The sequence below is a fragment of the Cucurbita maxima genome, unplaced genomic scaffold, assembly GCF_002738345.1.
Source record: "Cucurbita maxima cultivar Rimu unplaced genomic scaffold, Cmax_1.0 Cma_Scf00005, whole genome shotgun sequence".
Taxonomy (NCBI): domain Eukaryota; kingdom Viridiplantae; phylum Streptophyta; class Magnoliopsida; order Cucurbitales; family Cucurbitaceae; genus Cucurbita; species Cucurbita maxima.
Window position 1 is genome coordinate 4,188,015 of NW_019272021.1, and position 17,745 is coordinate 4,205,759.

At 36.1% G+C, this 17,745-nt stretch overlaps 4 protein-coding genes and 1 long non-coding RNA gene across 13 annotated transcripts in view; 1 reads left to right on the top strand and 4 right to left on the bottom strand.

Moving 5' to 3' along the window:
* Positions 1-2,565: 2,565 nt before the first annotated feature.
* Positions 2,566-5,061, bottom strand: LOC111479477 (60S ribosome subunit biogenesis protein NIP7 homolog). Of its 6 annotated transcripts, none has more exons than XM_023124172.1 (3): positions 4,385-5,061; positions 3,732-3,850; positions 2,566-3,001 (listed from the first exon to the last, which is right to left on the bottom strand). In XM_023124172.1, exon 1 carries the CDS (start codon positions 4,999-5,001, stop codon positions 4,438-4,440), a length of 564 nt encoding a protein of 187 aa, XP_022979940.1. In that variant the 5' UTR covers positions 5,002-5,061; the 3' UTR covers positions 2,566-3,001; positions 3,732-3,850; positions 4,385-4,437. The 6 variants fall into 6 exon arrangements, with proteins under 6 accessions (XP_022979940.1, XP_022979936.1, XP_022979937.1 ...); XM_023124168.1 differs by having other exon boundaries at positions 2,566-3,006; XM_023124169.1 differs by having other exon boundaries at positions 2,566-3,034.
* An 838-nt stretch (positions 5,062-5,899) lies between these two features.
* Positions 5,900-7,241, bottom strand: LOC111479424 (protein SRC2-like). The gene has a single exon (XM_023124092.1). The coding sequence runs from the start codon at positions 7,031-7,033 to the stop codon at positions 6,017-6,019; it is 1,017 nt and encodes a 338-aa protein (XP_022979860.1). The 5' UTR covers positions 7,034-7,241; the 3' UTR covers positions 5,900-6,016.
* A 902-nt stretch (positions 7,242-8,143) lies between these two features.
* LOC111479346 lies at positions 8,144-12,880 on the bottom strand. The gene is made up of 3 exons (XM_023123950.1): positions 12,747-12,880; positions 10,910-11,728; positions 8,144-10,448 (listed from the first exon to the last, which is right to left on the bottom strand). Exons 2-3 carry the CDS (start codon positions 11,726-11,728, stop codon positions 8,847-8,849), a joined length of 2,421 nt encoding a protein of 806 aa, XP_022979718.1. The 5' UTR covers positions 12,747-12,880; the 3' UTR covers positions 8,144-8,846.
* A 2,080-nt stretch (positions 12,881-14,960) lies between these two features.
* Positions 14,961-17,745, top strand: part of LOC111479529 — an 8,507-nt gene continuing 5,722 nt past the window's right edge. For all 4 annotated transcript variants that reach the window (XR_002717649.1, XR_002717650.1, XR_002717651.1 and 1 more), the window contains exons 1-3: positions 14,961-15,041; positions 15,192-15,261; positions 15,339-15,479. This is a non-coding gene — a long non-coding RNA (uncharacterized LOC111479529). The remainder of the gene's footprint in view (positions 15,042-15,191; positions 15,262-15,338; positions 15,480-17,745) is intronic.
* LOC111479417 (protein SRG1-like) overlaps positions 16,872-17,745 on the bottom strand; it is a 1,906-nt gene continuing 1,032 nt past the window's right edge. Inside the window, exons 3-4 of the mRNA XM_023124076.1 lie at positions 17,386-17,713; positions 16,872-17,302 (exon numbers count right to left, since the gene is read on the bottom strand). Of these exons, the coding sequence (XP_022979844.1) occupies positions 17,042-17,302; positions 17,386-17,713 (589 nt within the window). The 3' untranslated portion in view covers positions 16,872-17,041. The remainder of the gene's footprint in view (positions 17,303-17,385; positions 17,714-17,745) is intronic.

Here is a 17,745-nt window from a genome sequence, read left to right on the forward strand (position 1 = left end):
AATTTTGTTTCTAAAGCAAAGTTGTTGTATATTTGGGATTACAAATATTCATTGCCTTTGCTTTAAACATCACTCGACATGCCCATGTGATTTCCACATTCTTCCTAGCCCACATAACCCTAAATTCTTTCTCATATATATATATATATATATAAAAGCCTATATGTGTAGCTAAATCAACTCGTTTTTAATTTTAATTTTGTGTTTAATAGATCCAAACTTAAAAAATTGTTGGTAAGTTTTTAAACTTTTGATTAATTTAGTATCTAATGGGTCTTTGATCCGTTAGATAGTTTTTAAAATTCGCTGATCTTTTAAAAATTAGAAGGATAGAATTCGATTAAGCACTAAATTTAAATTTATGTTGACGTTTTTAAACGGTAAAATCTAGCAAAGATTTAACGAGACATAAAATTAAAATTTATATTTAATAAATTAATTTTTAAAAAAAAAAAATTAAAATTTTCAATAATTTATAAGAAAGTAGTGTTCTCTTTATTTTATTGAAAAGAAGGACATATGTTAGGTCAAAATCATTAAAGAATGACTTTTTATTTTATTTTATTTTATTTCTTATAAATGACGCCATAATTTATTTATATTTTTTACACAATGAAATTAGGTCATCAAGGTGTGTAGAGGCGTGACTAAAAAACTATACTTTAAAATATATAAATCTTTGAATATATTCTACGTTTTGAGTTGAGTTCATATAGATTCTTCACGTAACTATGTACATCAATATAGACTCGATCAAGAATTTTATGCAATTTTTGGAATGATGTTATCTGTCTTAACTAGGTTATTTAATTAATTATTAAAGATATGTTGAAACCATAAGTTTTAGCTTTTGAATTTAGTAATAACACAAAAAGTAGAAGCTTTTGAATTTAAGCCTTTCGAGCGTCTTCTCGTCTTCATTCCAATGTAATAACCCACGTGTGTATGAGATCACATCTTAGTAGATGCATTTTAAAATCGTGAGGTTGATGACGATACGTAACGGGTCAAAATAGACAATATCTATTAGCGGCGGGCTTGAGTTGTTATAAATGGTATTAAAATCAGACACTGAACTAGTGAGGATGCTGGCCCCAATGGAGTGGATTGTCTCCATTGTGAGAGTCCACATTCGTTAGAGAGGAAAATGAAACATTCCTTGTAAATGTGTGAAAACATTTTCCAAACAAACTCATTTTAAAACCGTGAGGCTGACGACGGTGCATAACAGACTAAAGTGGACAATATCAATTAGCAGTGGGCTTGGGCTATTACAATGTGTGTCGGTTTCTATGTGAAAATCTAACACTTACATACTAAACACAATAAAGAACTGTAAAAGAAAAAATATATATCTTTAGTCTTTAGATTCTAAAATTTTTCTAAATATAGCATTATGATTCGAAAGGTCGATAATCCCATCGTTGAGCTAAAAGAACAAAGAACCTTTATTTTGTATACTAATTAATAACAATAAGTGGGTTTGTTTTAGGTTTTGGCATCTTTGTTTCTCAAACAATGAGCAAAGAAATGGGTTTTGTGAAGTGGTTGCCTAATTAAAAGGGAATATTGTGGAAATGTTCATATGAAAGGAATCTATATAAATGCCTGAGTTTGGTGGTTTGCCTAAATTTTTTTGGTTACAAACAGATGGATCCAACTTCAACCAAAGGGTTTGAGAATAAAGTAGTTGAAGGCATTATTATAGCTACCATTTCTGGTATCTATTCCATTGTTATATATATATTATAAGTCTCTACTTCATTCTTCTGAAATGGTTCGTTTCGAATATATTTGGCAATCACTTTGTTCATTGTTTTCTAGAGTTTTTTTTGTAAGTGTATCATCATCTTTCTTGGTTTATGTGAAAAATAATGGGACAATCCAACAAGCCCACCACTAGTAAATACATTTCTTGTCTGTTAGCCTCTCCAGACGATGTGGGATCTCACAATCCACACATCTTCGAGACCCAGCATCCTCGCTGACAATCATTCCCCTCTCCAATCGATGTGAGATATCACAACCCACACTCCCTTTGGGGCCCAGCATCCTTGCTGGCACACCGCCCAGTGTCTAGCTCTAATACTAGTTGTAACAGCTCAAGTCTACCGTTAACCGATGTTTATCCTTTTTGGGCTTTCCCTCATGGGTTTCCCTCAAAATTCTAAAACACGTATACTAGGAAGAGATTTTTATACCCTTATCTCCGAGATCTCACATAATGATAGAAAAAAGAGATGAATTGTAGACTTTCAATAGGCTTAAAAGGGTTTTGAATGATATCACTGCAATAGAACAATTAGCATGTGTGAGGGCTCATCTCATTTCAAATAATGCTATTATCGAGCGTTTTCATGCAATAAAAAGTAAGACTCAAGGCAAGGTGGGCAATGTTGTCATGAAGTTAGACGACACGAGCAAGGCTTGTGATCGAGTAGTTGTGGTCAAAATGGCATTTTAGGAAAGTTGGGTGGAATTGTTATGAGAATTCTAGCCCATAAAACAGGTCAAAACAGCTTTGGACATGAACAAGCACATGAGCCCAATGGCCAATTTTGAACAAAAATGATCCAGAAAAACAGATTCTCAATCTCAGTGTTTCATCTCCTTTCCCCAAATGGAGAACAGGATGGCAATCTATCTGTAAGAACAACCAACTCCTTCCTCTAAACCTGAACCCCTTATTATCCATCTCTCAATGTATAAGTGCATCAAATTAGGCCTCCACCACGTTGTTAACAGTTTGCCAAAACTACATCTTTGGTCTGAAAGTTTAAATTTGGTAACGGAAGAATTGTCCCTAACCTCCTATTAGTAAGTACAACTTGCTAATGGCAAATTTAAATAACTTAGTACCAGTTTTTTGATGAGGTGACCTTCCTCTCCCTTTGCTCCTCCTTAGCCAGCATTGCTCGACACGGTTGTCACGCAGCTCGTCTCCACTCAAATATAGTCACTGTCATCTCCGGCCACATTCTAGCCATCTGCTACTGGAACGCTGATCTAGAATGGAAACGAAGTCAGCTCAGATCTGCAAAATGAAGGAGAAAGAACACCTTCGCTCCAGTTCTAGATAGATCATCCTTAATTCCAGACAGATCTAGAGCAAGAAAGTATTTTGCTCTAGTTCTAGAGAAATGAACGTTGGAGGTTCCTTCATTTCGGATCTTATTGAAACAATGAGCTCCATCATTCATTGAAAGATAGCAGCACAATGTTAGGAAGAAGAGGAGTAGAGAAAACGTCTAATCACCCGAAAATATTATTGAACTCAAAATCATCTTAGTGTTGTCAAAGGAGCCCATGACCATTTAAAATGATCTTCAAACCTCTAGGACCAAAAGTGTTCTTGAAACTTGCGACTAAGACACTGAATAGATTCTAATTCAAAACCAATAAGTCGTTTTTGTCGTAAAATTTATACATTTTCAAATTTAAGACAAAAACTTTTGTACAAACACAATATAAGAATGTATGAATATTGCCTAAAATTAAGTGGGTGTAACATCTAACGTCATAAGAGGAACCAACCCCAGAACAAATAACCTCATCTAACAACAAGATTGCTCATAACTAGCCACCAACCGAAAGCACAACCCTTTATTCAAGTTTTGATTACAAAAATTGTGTATAAATTACAAACCCATTGGTCTATCTATCAATGCTAATGCATATTCAAGCATAGATTGCAATAAACAGTTAAGTAGCATTATGGAGTAATAACTTACAAATCTATATAACCTGCACTCATCTCAGCCAGACTTCTACAGTGTAAGCAGTTCGTCTTTAACACGTAGAAAACAGAGCAGAAACAAGTCTAGTAACTTTCTTCTTATGAAGAACCAAACTTCACATTGAGAAAAAATGAGAGAATACAAATGATGTTATGAAAAGAAAAGCACACCACGAAAGGAGCCCAAACAAAAACCTAAACCATAGGCAAAAAAAATGGCTCCAAGCATTTAGTATATTGCATAAAACCCAACAAAGAAAATTCATTTCTAGTGAAGAACATTGTTGCTCAATTCACAGCTGTTTGATGATCAAACAAATGTATGTATTGGCCTCACGTGCAAACAGAAATATCCGATACAAAAATGAGAAGCAACTGCTCATTAAAGAAAATCTTCAATACAGTCATAAAAAGAAGAAATGATTAGTTTGCAGTAAAGAAATAAGCACTATCTAATCACTATGATATTAGATAACCCACATTTGGGCAACAGTTTCATCATTCACATAAATTTTAAACTTAAGCGACAAAATTCAACACCATGGTGTGGAAAACTTACAAAATTGACTTGATTCATTAGGCAGTTTATCAATTTGATCTCAAAATCCTATTGATCAACAAACTTTACAAGAACAAACTCGAGTATACCTGGACCAGGAAGCCGATGCCCAATAAACTCAACTCATCTTCATCTTGATTCTTTAAAGCTCATCTTCCATCCTTAAATACTCTCCAATATCCGACTGATGAAGAACCACAATCCCATTCGGGTCCAACTTCCTACAGTCCTGCGTGGACTTCGCCGCAATTCCAAATCCCAATGGCACATCCGACATAGAATACACAACAACCCCATCACCGGGAGCAATATTTTCAGTAATCCGCCCTAATCCGCCTTTCAAAACATGGTTCCCATACAAAAAAGACATCTCAGAAGTTGGTTTAAGCCAAACCTTGTGCTTAGCATTGGAAGACAATAGCCCTAGCGAGTGAACAGTGAGATGAAAACTGCCGCCATGAGTAAACTTTCCGATGCAGGTGCCGAGAACGACAAGGTTGCTGCGGGCTACGTTGGTAGCTCGCTTAACAAGGGAGTCACTGACGTAATATACCTTGTTCTTATGAAGGCGGAAGCAGTAGCGGCCGGGATTTAGCTCCGGCCCTTCGTGAGAGGGGTTCTCGACAATGTTCTTGAGGTTGTTACCGGTGAATTTGTGGAGCTTCTCGAACACGGCGGTGGTCTCTTTCTCGTCCAAGGGCCTCATCGCCGATCAGAGCAGGTGGTGATGCAGTGGATTTGAAGGTTTTAGGGTTTATATTCATATAGCTTCGATTTTCTCCCAAATATATATGAATTATTTTTCCATTATTTTTTTCTTTATTGAATGACAATTTTCTGATTTATTTTGACCAGAAATTGTATTTAAATTATTAAGATTTTTTATTCTTTTAATTTTACCCATTTATCCAATCTTCAAATTAACAATTCACCAAGTACGAACAAGCTTCACCTTAACAGGTCAAATAAATTTATCATATTAGAATCTTTGAAGATATTTGTGTCGTTATTTTTAACGATATTCATGTCGTCGTTTACTACTCGAGATAGATAATGCATTATACTGTATACTCCTTACCTTAGAAGAATAGATGAACGTGAGATTTAAATATAAATAACTGTTGTTGGTATCGTTATTCTGTAAATTAGAAGGAACCTGCTAGTGTTGCAGAATGTTAAAATTTGTAGCTAGAAATTAATTTTTTAATGATATTTTTGCTACCCGAACAAAGTGGACTTCTTTTCGATCTTTAGTGCCCTTTTTATTACAAAGAGTCCGTGACAACAATTCAGTTGAAGTGGTCAACCGATTTCTTCTAGATTGTTTGAAAAGCATTTCAACTATTAAGATATGTCCCTTACAAGGGTCCGAGCCATCCGTAAGATACCAAGAAAAGCTAAAATTCTAGCCGGGTGTCAATACACCCAAGTGGACAATTCCAAGTAGAGTAATAATTTCTCAAAATATTATTAAATTTTAAATTTCAGTAAAAGTATCAATTAATTGATATTAAATTGCAATTAAGAGTGTTCTTCTTCTTCCACTGAAATTACCTACCAGTCCTTATCCGACCATTCTGAGAGAGGAAAAAAAAAAAAAAAAAAGTCTGACAAATTCATGTTCTTCATATTCGAAAGTCAAGGAGTTGAATTTTCTACGGACGAAAATGGGAAGCATTCTTGGAGGTATCAAAATGATGCATAGAATGACGTGATTTTATTCAAAAGTCAAATCCACCGGAATTACCGAACCCGCCGTCGGCGGCGTCCGATACCATATCTCCGATCAAAATCCCTCCCAACATCCCTCCGACTAATCCAGCTCCTAATCTTAATCCCCTGTTGTTATTCTTGTTCGTCGGCGGCGGTGGATAATATGACGGGGCTGCCGGGTATCCGTACGTTGGCGGTGGTTGGTATCCATATGCCGCCGCCGGCGGTGGTGGTTGATGATTGTATGCATACACTGGTTGTTGAAACGGCGCCGGCGCGTACACGCTGTAGGTTGGTGCCTGCACGTATGAGTCGTACGATGTTGCCGGCGGGTATGTTCTGTATCCTGTCGCCGGCGGTTGTGGGTATGCACTATATCCAATCTGCGGCAACGCCTCCTGCGGCGGAAGGACCGGGTACAAATTTGAGGGCGGACGATAAGGTTCCGGCTGAGGAGGAGGCGTCGGCGGTAGAGGATGAGCCCCACCGTGAGCGACGGCGACCGAACTCGACTCTGGCGGGTAGGCGGCGGAAACCGGGTTGGATGTTTGAACAGAATCCGGTTTAATTGGACCGGAGGGCAAATTATCCTCAAATTTAAAAGCGAAATTCAAGACCCCCTGGGGATTTCCAGACGGTTTCCTCACCTGATAACTAAGATGTTGCATCGAATCGCCTTTGCCGTCACCGGCGGAATCTAGAAGCTCCTTCACCGGAACGTAGACCTCGCCGATATCTCTATCGCCGAGATTCCGTTGACATCGAAGCTTGAAAACTAGGGTGAGGCGGTTTGCCCTAGCGGCGGCCTCATCGATCGCGAATTTCACAGAGAAATTCCATATCGGGTGGCTTCTGCCTTCTTTGTCAACGGGAGTTTTGAATTTCTGGGCGGATTTGGGGATGAACTTGCCGGAGGCGTCGGTGGTGAGGAGCTTGACGACGGCGTAGACGTCCATTTTGGTGAGGAGATTGACGTTGTTGAGGTCTCCGGCGGAGACGACCTTGATCTCCATGGATCTTTCCATCTTGGGAGATCTTTTTGAATGGAAATTGAGAGAGAATCGAAGATCGGGGAACGGGGAGGTTGAGAAAGATCGGCGGAAAGACGTGGCAGACTAAGGGGCGAAGATGAATTTGATGAAGGATTGAAGACTCTTTAGGTCAATGGATGAAGCGGTGATTTCAACCCTCGGATGGTTCTTCGAAAATCGCCCTATTTTTTTTTTTTTTTAATTTTTTAATTTTAAATTAAATAACCTATTAAAGAAAATTGGATTCTACCTATTTTATTTTGTTTTTTCCTTTTAATTAAAAAAAATATATATTATTTTATTTTATTTTTCTAGGTAATCATAGTAAATAGATGAGATGAGTACGTTATTATCAAAATTAGGTAAATGTCATTATTAGGACTTTGGATAATGAAATATTATACTATTAATTCGATTTCATATTATTTATATAATTTCAAGTATATTACATTTTCCAACATTTAAATTAAGTTTTGAAAAGAAAAAAAATTACAAATCACAATTTTTGAAAGTTAAAAGTCAAATATATGATCTGTATATAAATATATATGTCTTGTTGAATAAGTATGTAATTTTTTTTTTTTTTAGTTCTTGAAATCCAAGACATTTTTAAAACTATAAAAAAAATACATATATATCAACTTGTGTTATTTTTTAATCATAGTTTTCATATTTTTAAAAATAAACTATTAGCCAAAATACAAAAATTAAAACAAATTTTAAAAATTATTATTACATATATATTTTTTAATTTTGACTTGAATTTTGAAATAAATAAAAGGTGTTCATAACATTAATTTAAAAAAAAAATTAAAAATCAAATAATTATCAAGTTTTTTTTTTTTTCAATTCTGAAAATGTCATCATGATTTTTTTAAAAAATGCATTAAATTTAAAAAATAAATATGAAATGGAAGAGACTTGGTCTTCCCACCTAAAGTTCTTGCTCATAATTATGATTCATACCAACAAATATCTCAACTAAATTAAAAAAAAGATGTATAAATAAATATTATACAAAAATTATTAATCTCAATTAATATCTAATTAATTCAGTCACCAACAATTCATTATTATAAAAAAAAAAAACTCAACAAACCAATCAAAATCAAACAAAATCCTACAGTTTAACATTAGTAGTTGCGTCTAAGTTAATCCACATTTATGTTTGTTTCTTTGTCTAAATCTTTTGTTTTCTCAATTACAAATAAATATTTAACGTTACCCATCTTCCATTCCAAAGGTAAAAGGATAAGAATTTGGTACCTGCAGTATTAGCAATTTAGCTTCTGGAATCTGTATGCTCTGAACAGGAACAGATACAGCAACCTTCTGCTGTTGATTCTAGACTCATGTCAGTCCGCCATTAGAGATCTTTGTCCCGACCCGACCAACGTTTTCTTTTGTATTTACATTAGTCATAGACGGATTGATGCAGCTAGAACAAGGCTCAGCTTTATTTCTGAGGGTGGAAGATGAAGCCATTACTCATGAGACAAGTTCTACTTTCAATACTGGACACTAACTATACAGGTGCAAAACATAAGGGAGTTTGAGAACGGAGGGATCGAAGAGACACATCGACCAAGATTCGAACTGATGAGTTGCAACTAATTCAAGTTCATATGGTAAGAGGCTTAGTTTCTGAATTTCCACAGGATGAGCAGACGACGGCCATGGGAGTTGCAAGGTGACTCGGCTCACCACGAGGCTTCAATAGATTAGTTTCAAATGGACCAAACACGGTTACGAAGTATCATTCGTTCTCATGAGAAAGTAAGCCTTATATGGATACTTCTTTGTCAGATTAAACTTCCAGCTTATGGAACATGTTAGTATTGTCATTGCAAACACTACTTTCCCTGTCCTCTAATTTGAAATCCACAATGCCATTTCCAAACTTATCTACGTGTCTCACCTTTGCTGCATGAGCGTGCTGGGAAGAAGTCCCCAACATATAATTCTCCTCTAGAAAGACATCCTTACTCTTTCGCTTCTGTTTTACATCCAATAGTCCTAAAGCATGAGCTTCCAAAGCTCTAGTGGTTGGAGGTCGGTTTCGATTACTTTGTCTTCGAGAAATCATGGACGAGTCACGTTCTGAAATATCGAGGCTTTCTGAACACTTGTTTGGTATAGTTTTCTGTCCTTTTACTTCCATGGTGGAGCTTCCATGGCTGTCGGAATCTTGAGGAATAGGCAAATTAAGGTCAATCAAAGTACGAGGTACATGTCTACTTCGTGGAGCTTCAACAACCGTAGGATCATCCACATAACTAATAACTGTACTTCTCTTGGATAAAGAAGACAGGGGCAGATTATCAACTTGAAGGAGAATATTGCGGCTTAAATCATAATGATCAGATGAACTCTGTTCCTCTTTTAGCTCAGAATCTGTGAATATTTTAATTAGATTGCAGCTTACTTGTTGACCGCAAGTGTTTAGTTCCCAACTTGCGGAATTTGGCTTTCCCTGACTCATTTGGTGCAGAACAGCCTCTCTTTGTTGGCTATCATTTGAAGACACCTTATTTGAAGAATTACCTACACAAGTTTCCTCATCAATATGAACTTTTTCATCCAAGCTGATTCTTGTGCCTTTGGAAATGACGCTTACTTCCTTATTAAAATGCATAGTGTTATCAGAGTGAGTATCATCCATTGAAATCTCTGAAGAAATTTGTTCATCATCTTCAGACTGACTCTTGGAAACATAGGTATTTATGATTTCAATTGGCAAACTTCGTAGTTCTCGAACTTTGAATGTGCTTCCATCAGCCAAACTTGTATCAACAACCATAAATTTCATTGTATTTGTACTATGAACGGGCGTTTGTGGCTTAAGATAACAATAACGCTGCTGCCCAGACGACTCGCTCTCTTCCTTGTCACTGCAGTTTTTGTCGACAATGTCGAGGTCAAGAAGCGCAGGGTCGGAAGCAACCTTACTCAGGACATCACTAATGGCGTCATAGTAATGTTCTCCCTTAACTTGTTTTCGTCTGCAAAAATTTTTCACACCAGGGATCAGAAACACCAAACCGTGCTTTAAACCAACAGTACCGTAATTGTTAGCCTGCTCAGAATGCCAGCCTTTTGCTAACAAGCGAGGCCAAACAGCCTCCCAAAAGAGGTCACTTGATCGGGCTTTGCTCAACCTGAAATCTCCTGTCAGAAATTTGACAATTTCAACAGGTGTAAGTGTGGAACATGCTTTGCCAATTGGTATTTCTGGCCGGGCTGGATGAGCATGATTAGACTTAACTGGATCCATGGCAGTGCTGGTAAGATCTTGTTTTCCTTTACCAATTCCAACAGCCTCTACAAAGGCATTCAACCCAACTGTAGCTTTCAAAGAGAATACATATTCCTCCAGCCGTACTTTACCCTCAATAAATCCCCTACAAACCTGTCAATGCATCAAAACTTGAGATCTAGGGAAACAAAATACATCTAACTATAAAATTTCAGGCGTCTCCTGAAAATTTCCAAGCAGGTCAAAACTACATTAACAACAAAGAAACGTCTATTTTACACTAACATAAGCTATTAGTAATATAGGAATCAAGTAAAAACTGCAAGACAAAGCCACTCGTTTGACAGGACATTTTTCTTATGTCTCTGTGCCACATATATTGTTCGATTGAGTTCGTTTGGGACGACTGTAAAGTAAAGGAGAGGAGCGAAGCTGTGAGACCGATAGGGAGAGAGGAGTAGAAGTCAAATGTTAAAGACAGTCTATTAGCACCACATACTTCGCAATAGTGAATAAGTTAATGAGGCCAAGAGTATATAAATCATTTGTAAGATTGAAATAGAAATGTGTATATTGATTCTTTTGTGCTACAAAATCAGAGTATATAAACTTACCTCCACTAGGATATTTTGCTTTTCCTCTGACAATGAGGACAACAAACGAGATGACAATTCCTGCTGCCTCCAGCCACTAAATAACTTCTGTCCACATATACATTTCTTGCCTCTTGCTTTACGACATATCGTCCATCTACGGTATTTCTCGGATCCATAAAATTTCCCATAATAGAATGAAAGAATATCACCCATCTGTTTACTTCCAACAAATTTCTTCACTTGAATGAGGTTCTTACCAAAAATGTATAATCCAAGGAGAAAACTCGCCATTTCTACGTCGCTCCAGGAATCATCCGAGGAATCAGGAATCAACCATTGACCATTACCAACATTGCTTTCTTTCATTTCCATCTTCATTTCTTGTTGAAACAGAAAACTTGTTGAATTGCATGAAGTCGTTGCATGTTTCGAATCCTTATTTGTCATGTCATCACAAGATTTAACCTCTTGAGCTTCTGAAACATCCTGTTTCTCGGTCACAGTCGGATGTTTACTTTGGTTTGATGCCATAACAAAATTATCACTGCCATTATGTTGCTTCTGTTTCAAAATCTCAATGTCATAAACATATGCTACTGGCGCAGGAAATCCAACGTAAATATCATGTAGACCACCAGCTTGAATTTTCAAGAGCCCAAAATCATCTGATTTGACCACAAGAGGGGGGATTATTGCCTGGTATTCGTCCCCAATTCGAGGAAGAGCCTCGGGTTCTCCAAAGTCATCCCATGTACTTGAAATTTCTGGAGAAACAGACTGCTCATCTGACATATCCTTGCCGCAAGTACCTTGGTTTTTTATTTGAACAACGTCCATCTGCAAAAGCCATTCACAACATGCGAACCACTTGAGCATATCTTTTCATCTTTACTAATTCTATAATTATCATATCAAGAAGCACTAACCTTGCAAGATTTTATCAAGCATGAAAGAGTATCCAAATACAGACATACGTTCATTAGCAACCAATTAAATCCACCCAAGTAATTAACCAAAGAAAAAAGGATTTCCAAGAAACAAATTCCAAGTGCAAAAACCAATGCAAAAGAAAAACCAGATCGAATTCTGAAGTTGCTATTTCAGAAGAATACAAATTTTTTTGTCAACACCTACCATAACAAATCATGTTCAGGCAAGTGGGAAAACACAAAATTTAGAGATAAAAGCAGCGTTTCAAATAATCCAAATTAATCAAGGAACACGATACAAAGATCTCCACATACATTTTTAAAAGAAAAATCCCTTAAAAGCAAAGGAAGAGATAAACAACAGTACTCCAAACTCAGTTCAGCGCAATCATGTCCAGATCCATATTTTGAACCCAAAGGAAGAATCGAAACAACTACACGTCCCCACATTAACAGACTTAAAAAGTAGCTCCACTCTAGACTTAAATATTAAAAAACTCCAGAAACCTCAGATACAAGCAGCAAAAGAACAGCCCCAAGAGATCAAGAAAAAAGACTGGATTGCAAACAAACAAACAACTTCAATAAAATATGTTCTCCGAGATTATCTCAATGTGATCTCACAAATTAAAGGTAATCTACGCAAGAGCTCTCGCTAACACTGAGACAAAAATCGAACAAAATAAACACAGCAGAACAAAATTCAAAAACCGGCGTGAAATTTCTTCTGCCTTTATGAAGCGAAACCATATTGTGTCTATGAACTCATGAGATAGGTCCTCGAGTTTCTTCAATCCATATACGACAGAGAATCAAACGTGAAAAAATTACAGAAAACGAACCACCACGAAACAATCTACAAGTACTCAATACAGTATAAAACGCAAATACTCGTAAATTATACTCGTAAGAAAGAAGAACTGTACCTGGATTATGGCAAGGCTACGCTTTCATGGCGAGAAATACAGAATTGAAAGCCGAGACAACGACGAAGACAGTATATATAAGAAGGAGAAGAAGAAGAAGAAGAAGAAGAAGAAGAAAATAAAACGCGAACTGGTTTCTGTACTTCGGAGAGAGAAAATAAATATGAGAGAGAGAGGAGGCTGAGGTCCATTTCGATGGACGGAGATAAGTTATTTCCACGCGCGTCGGATGGCGCGTGAATCAAGTGGCGCGACTGCCGTCTACGGGCGGGTCCATGGGAAATAATCTGTACTACAAATTGCATCTTGCCACTTCTGCTGAATGTGTATGTTACGGCGGAATTTAACGCCTTGGGGTGGTTATACTTTTGGAATATATGCGGCGGGCGGCGGAGAGGTGTTGGTGCACTCGCGGAGTAGCGCGTGGATAAGTAAATCTGGCTCTTTTTTTTCCTTTTTTTATTTTATGGTTTTGAAATTTTATTTTCTTCTAAAAAAAATGTTTTGAAATGACACATTGGGCTTTTTAATTAAAAAGTTAAAAACATTATTAAATCAAATATTTTAATTATATGAACTAAATTCTTATCTATTAAATTTTAATAACAAAATTATTAAAAAATAGGGAAAATATTTAAAAACTAAGTTTAAAAGCATTATTCAAAAATAAAATTGTCCCTTTTATATATAATTTAATAAATGCCATTGGACAGATATATTAATACCTATTATAATTACAACTTTTAAATAATATATGATTTACTTCTAAACGATGATGATTTGGGAGGTTGTTATTTGTCGATTTAATAAAAAAAATTAATTATTAAACAAAACGTTTTCGACCTAATATTTTACCATTTAAAATTCATTTTTTTTTTTTAATTAAACACTTTTGTAGTCATTGTATTTAATGTTTTTGTCTTTATATATTGGAATCGCTTATGATTCACGTTTAATAAAAGTTTCTGCTTTTTTTTCTTCCGTTAAAAATTATTTTTTGTGATTTAAATTTTTTTAAAAACAATTATCTCTTAACAAAAATAAAAAACGCCTTTTTTTTCCCTTTATTTTTGTTTATATATATATATATATATATATATATATATATATACTATTTATTTATTTAATGTACTGATTATTAGTAAATTTTTGTAATAAAAATAGAATTTAATTTTTCAAGTCAATTTATAACAAATCCATTCGCACCATCGGTCTGTTTTGAATAATAATTATAAAATAAAAACAGCTTGCGACAAAATAATATTAATAATAAAAGAAAAACAACTATTTTAAATTCGCCTTGAGAGGGAGAGCGGTTCGTCCCGGAGGCGTTGATGGGCTTGAAGGTTTGATGATGCTAGGCCCAATTCTTAGCCTAACAGTTAAGTTAAATGGGCCGCAGTCCAGAAGCCCAAACAGAGGGCAATAAATAAATAAAGGGTGGAAATCCTTTTTTTATTATTAGATAAAATAAATAAAAATCTCCTAAAGTTTGCATTTTTTTTTTATCTTTAAAAAAAAACATAAAAATAAGCATTCTCACACGTGTGAGCCACACATTGATATTTCTGGCTCATCGAATAGCTCGTAGTTATCTCTCTCCGTCTCTGACGAGAAACGAACATGTTCAACCGCACTAGCAGTAGAATTTTCTCATATAACTAACAAGGAGAAATCTCTATTTCTTGTTTAAACATATATTTTTCACCTCATCTGGGGTGTATTCGTGTTGATCCCCGACCCCATTGAGTAAACGAACGTCTCTAATTAAAGTGTCGGTAAGGACATAAGTTATAATATCAAGAAAGTAATTATTTGAGCGACTAAGACGTTATATTTTTTGTCTTCGTATTATTGGTTATGTCAAGAAAGTAATTATTTGTGCACCGGACATGTAGCTTACTGAATCAATTGCGACACGGATGAGAATGCTTCGAAATATAGGGTCATGTTTGATACATCAAACGTCTACTCAATATCGTTGTACGAGTCCACAATCACTACACGAGATGAACCTTAGTTTGGTGAATTGGACTCATAGTTACTGCGCGGGATCGTATACTGAGGTGCTATCCACAACGATGCGACCCGGGACTCGATTTAGAAAGATTATGGGCCAAACGATTATTATTAATTATTATTATTATTATTGGTAAATGGTAAAAATTAAAGGATGAAAATAAAGGTTTGATTTTTGTAAATTTAAACGATATTTTAATATTTGCTCGATTAGCTTCTTCCTCTTGGACGGTTCCGCCGATTGAAGAGTCTCTGAGAATTCTTTTGGCGGCAAAGGTAAGTGTTCTCTCTCTCACATCTGAGGGAAAATAGTAATCGGTAATCATGAAGATGAACAATCGTGGAAATACATATGGTTTAATGAAAATTTTAGGAAGTTTAGATGAGATGCCATTTTTCACATTGAAATTTCTACGAAATTTGCAGGCTACTGATGGAAAATCTGGCCCAAACGCTCCGCGATGCCGCGTCAATTCGTTACAATACAGTTTGTGAAGTGAGGTTTTTACGGTTGTTAATTTTCGCGCATGAATCTTTCTTATTTTTGAGATATGAACGAACAGTAATGGTCAGGATTCGAAATGAATGAAAAGCGGCATGTGCGTAGGATGTCACGAAACGTGAGGGATTGCAATTGTATGGAGTAGTGGAAGAAAGAATGGAGAAGTTAGTGAAGCAAAATTGACGGTCCTCTTCAGATTCCCAAATCATGAGGTATCAAAAGGCAATTAGACAAATAGTATCTTGCATCTTTGAATTTTTCTTGTGAAATTTAAGTCATGAATCTCAATCATTGAAATAGTCATGTTTGACTAATGCAACTCAATAAAGTTTCTCGAGGGTGGGATTTTGGGGCCCGTGTTGAGATCATGACATCAAGAAAAATAGTTCCTGTGAAGGGTTATTTGACGTTTCCACTATTACCGATGGAAATTAGAGAGAAATTAAAAAAACGTGAGCATTGGATCATCTCTTAGTGGGTTCTGGTCCTTTTTCACGCACAATAACTGCAGCCACATTCCGATGATTCTTTGGTTCCCTTTCATAATCTGTTTTCCTCTGTTCGGAAGTTTTCTATGCTTTTCGACGGTAGACCTTTTATTTATGTACCATGAAAGAGAAATATACCACCTGAAAGTTTTATTTTCTAGTTAACATGATAATTAGCTTCTAGTTTGCATCCTAAGACATGAGCCAATGTCCATGATAATTTTAGCATTCATCTGATACACATGATGCATTTAGCAATCTTTTAGGTGAGATTGATAATGAATTTGGATGGTAATTGTGGTATGATAAGGAATTCTTCTGCTGCAACCATTTTTAAAAAATCACCGACCAAAAAGTTTGTTGACTTTGGATCCTTGTAAAATTAAACCTCAGGCTGTCACTAGAATATTTAACTCACAACTTACATTCTTCCATCTCTTCCAAGACATTGCATCAGATATGTTGGTCTTTGCATGTGGACTCTTATCTGCAACCACTCTGCACCATTGGACTTTTTCTAACCAATGGAGACACTACTACTTGCATTGGCACTCTCTGCCAATCTCTGATTTAACTTGTGGTGGATGAAACACTGTTTTACTAACCTGCCAATTGTGGTGGGTCAGTATGAAGCCATTATTACACAGGCTCTTTTGATTTGTTTTTTCAAGCCATTATTATAATCGGTCTGATCATGCTTTGCTTTGTGGACTACTTGTTCTTAGCACTAAGACCTAAATTAAACATTAAGAACAAAAAGGAAACTAGTGATATGGTTTGTGCTTCAATTGAAGCACTTGATGTGAACATATTCATATTCTATGAGCTATTTTTTGGCCACCATCTAGACGTTCTCTTGCCAAAATAATAATCATAGAGGCCTCGTCCATTAACTCTGGTGGGGATATTATGTTGTTGGTTCCCACATGTATCTTCTCGTATGTAAGAATCTTGTTGAAAAGGGACATCTTTGTCGTGTTACTCTTGTTTTCTTCGAAGTACAGCTGCTATTTGATTGAAATCCACAAAGACAAACATGACTTGACAAGAGAAGCGTCAAATCTTTGAGACACCCGACCAAATTGTCAAAACTTACTAAGCTTAGCTAGGTAAGAATTAACCGTGACAGTAGAATCCATTTAAATTGAGAAATAAGTAAAGACATGATGTACATTCTGCACGTTTACTGATATTTTTTTCCTTAATGCCAACGTCACAATACTGTTGTGCTAAATTCTATACAGTGTCTGGCATTGGTATCCCTAGGTGGAAAGTTAGTGGATGCTTTAGCAGGAGTTTTTGGTTGGAATCTTCGCAAATTCCAGGGTTCTCTTTCCCTGTAACTTGTTCGTTACATAGTGCTTACTGTATTCTCCATGATTATACCTTCTATACTTGCATGGGTTTTTCTTGTCCACGAATTCTGGCATTGGTCCAAGCTCTATGTCATAGCTAGGAGCATAAAATGTGACGATAGAAAGTCGGTCACTGTGCTTGTGAGTCACTGCTCTGTGCTCCACGCTTTTGAACCTTCCATTTGTAACAACCTGCATATGTATCAATGAGAAAGGAGTTAAGTCTCCATTTTGAGATAAATCATTTCTATTTTTAGACAAAGATTCATTAGTACCTCCATTGTGTCGCCAATGTTGATCACAAATGCATCTGGGATGGGTTGAACAGGAACCCACTTGTCGTCCTTAAGGATCTGGAGCCCTACTGAACTTCCCTTTCCTTGCTGCAAAACAGTTAAAACACTTCCATCGGAGTGTGGGCTTAGCCCCAAAACAAGATCTGGTCTCGAACACGGTGGATAGTAGTTCATCCTTATTGCCTGTACGGCCACCCCAAACGCCTCTTCAAATAAGTCTTTTTTAAGTCCAAGGCCTAAAGCTATGTACTTCAATAGATTCTGGCAAAGCTTTCTTACTTCTTTTGAGTAAATCTCCACAGTATTGCTGCAAAAAAAAAAAAAAAAAAAAAAGGGGGG

What these genes read in the sequence shown, in the direction of transcription:
- LOC111479477 (XM_023124173.1), bottom strand. Translation starts at nt 5,001, where the DNA reads ATGAGGCCCTTGGACGAGAAAGAGACCACCGCCGTGTTCGAGAAGCTC.
- LOC111479346 (XM_023123950.1), bottom strand. Translation starts at nt 11,728, where the DNA reads ATGGACGTTGTTCAAATAAAAAACCAAGGTACTTGCGGCAAGGATATG. An exon ending in AGCAAAATATCCTAGTGGAG is followed by an intron (nt 10,449 to 10,909) that starts GTAAGTTTATAT and finishes ATGCATTGACAG; the next exon opens with GTTTGTAGGGGATTTATTGA.
- LOC111479424 (XM_023124092.1), bottom strand. Translation starts at nt 7,033, where the DNA reads ATGGAAAGATCCATGGAGATCAAGGTCGTCTCCGCCGGAGACCTCAAC.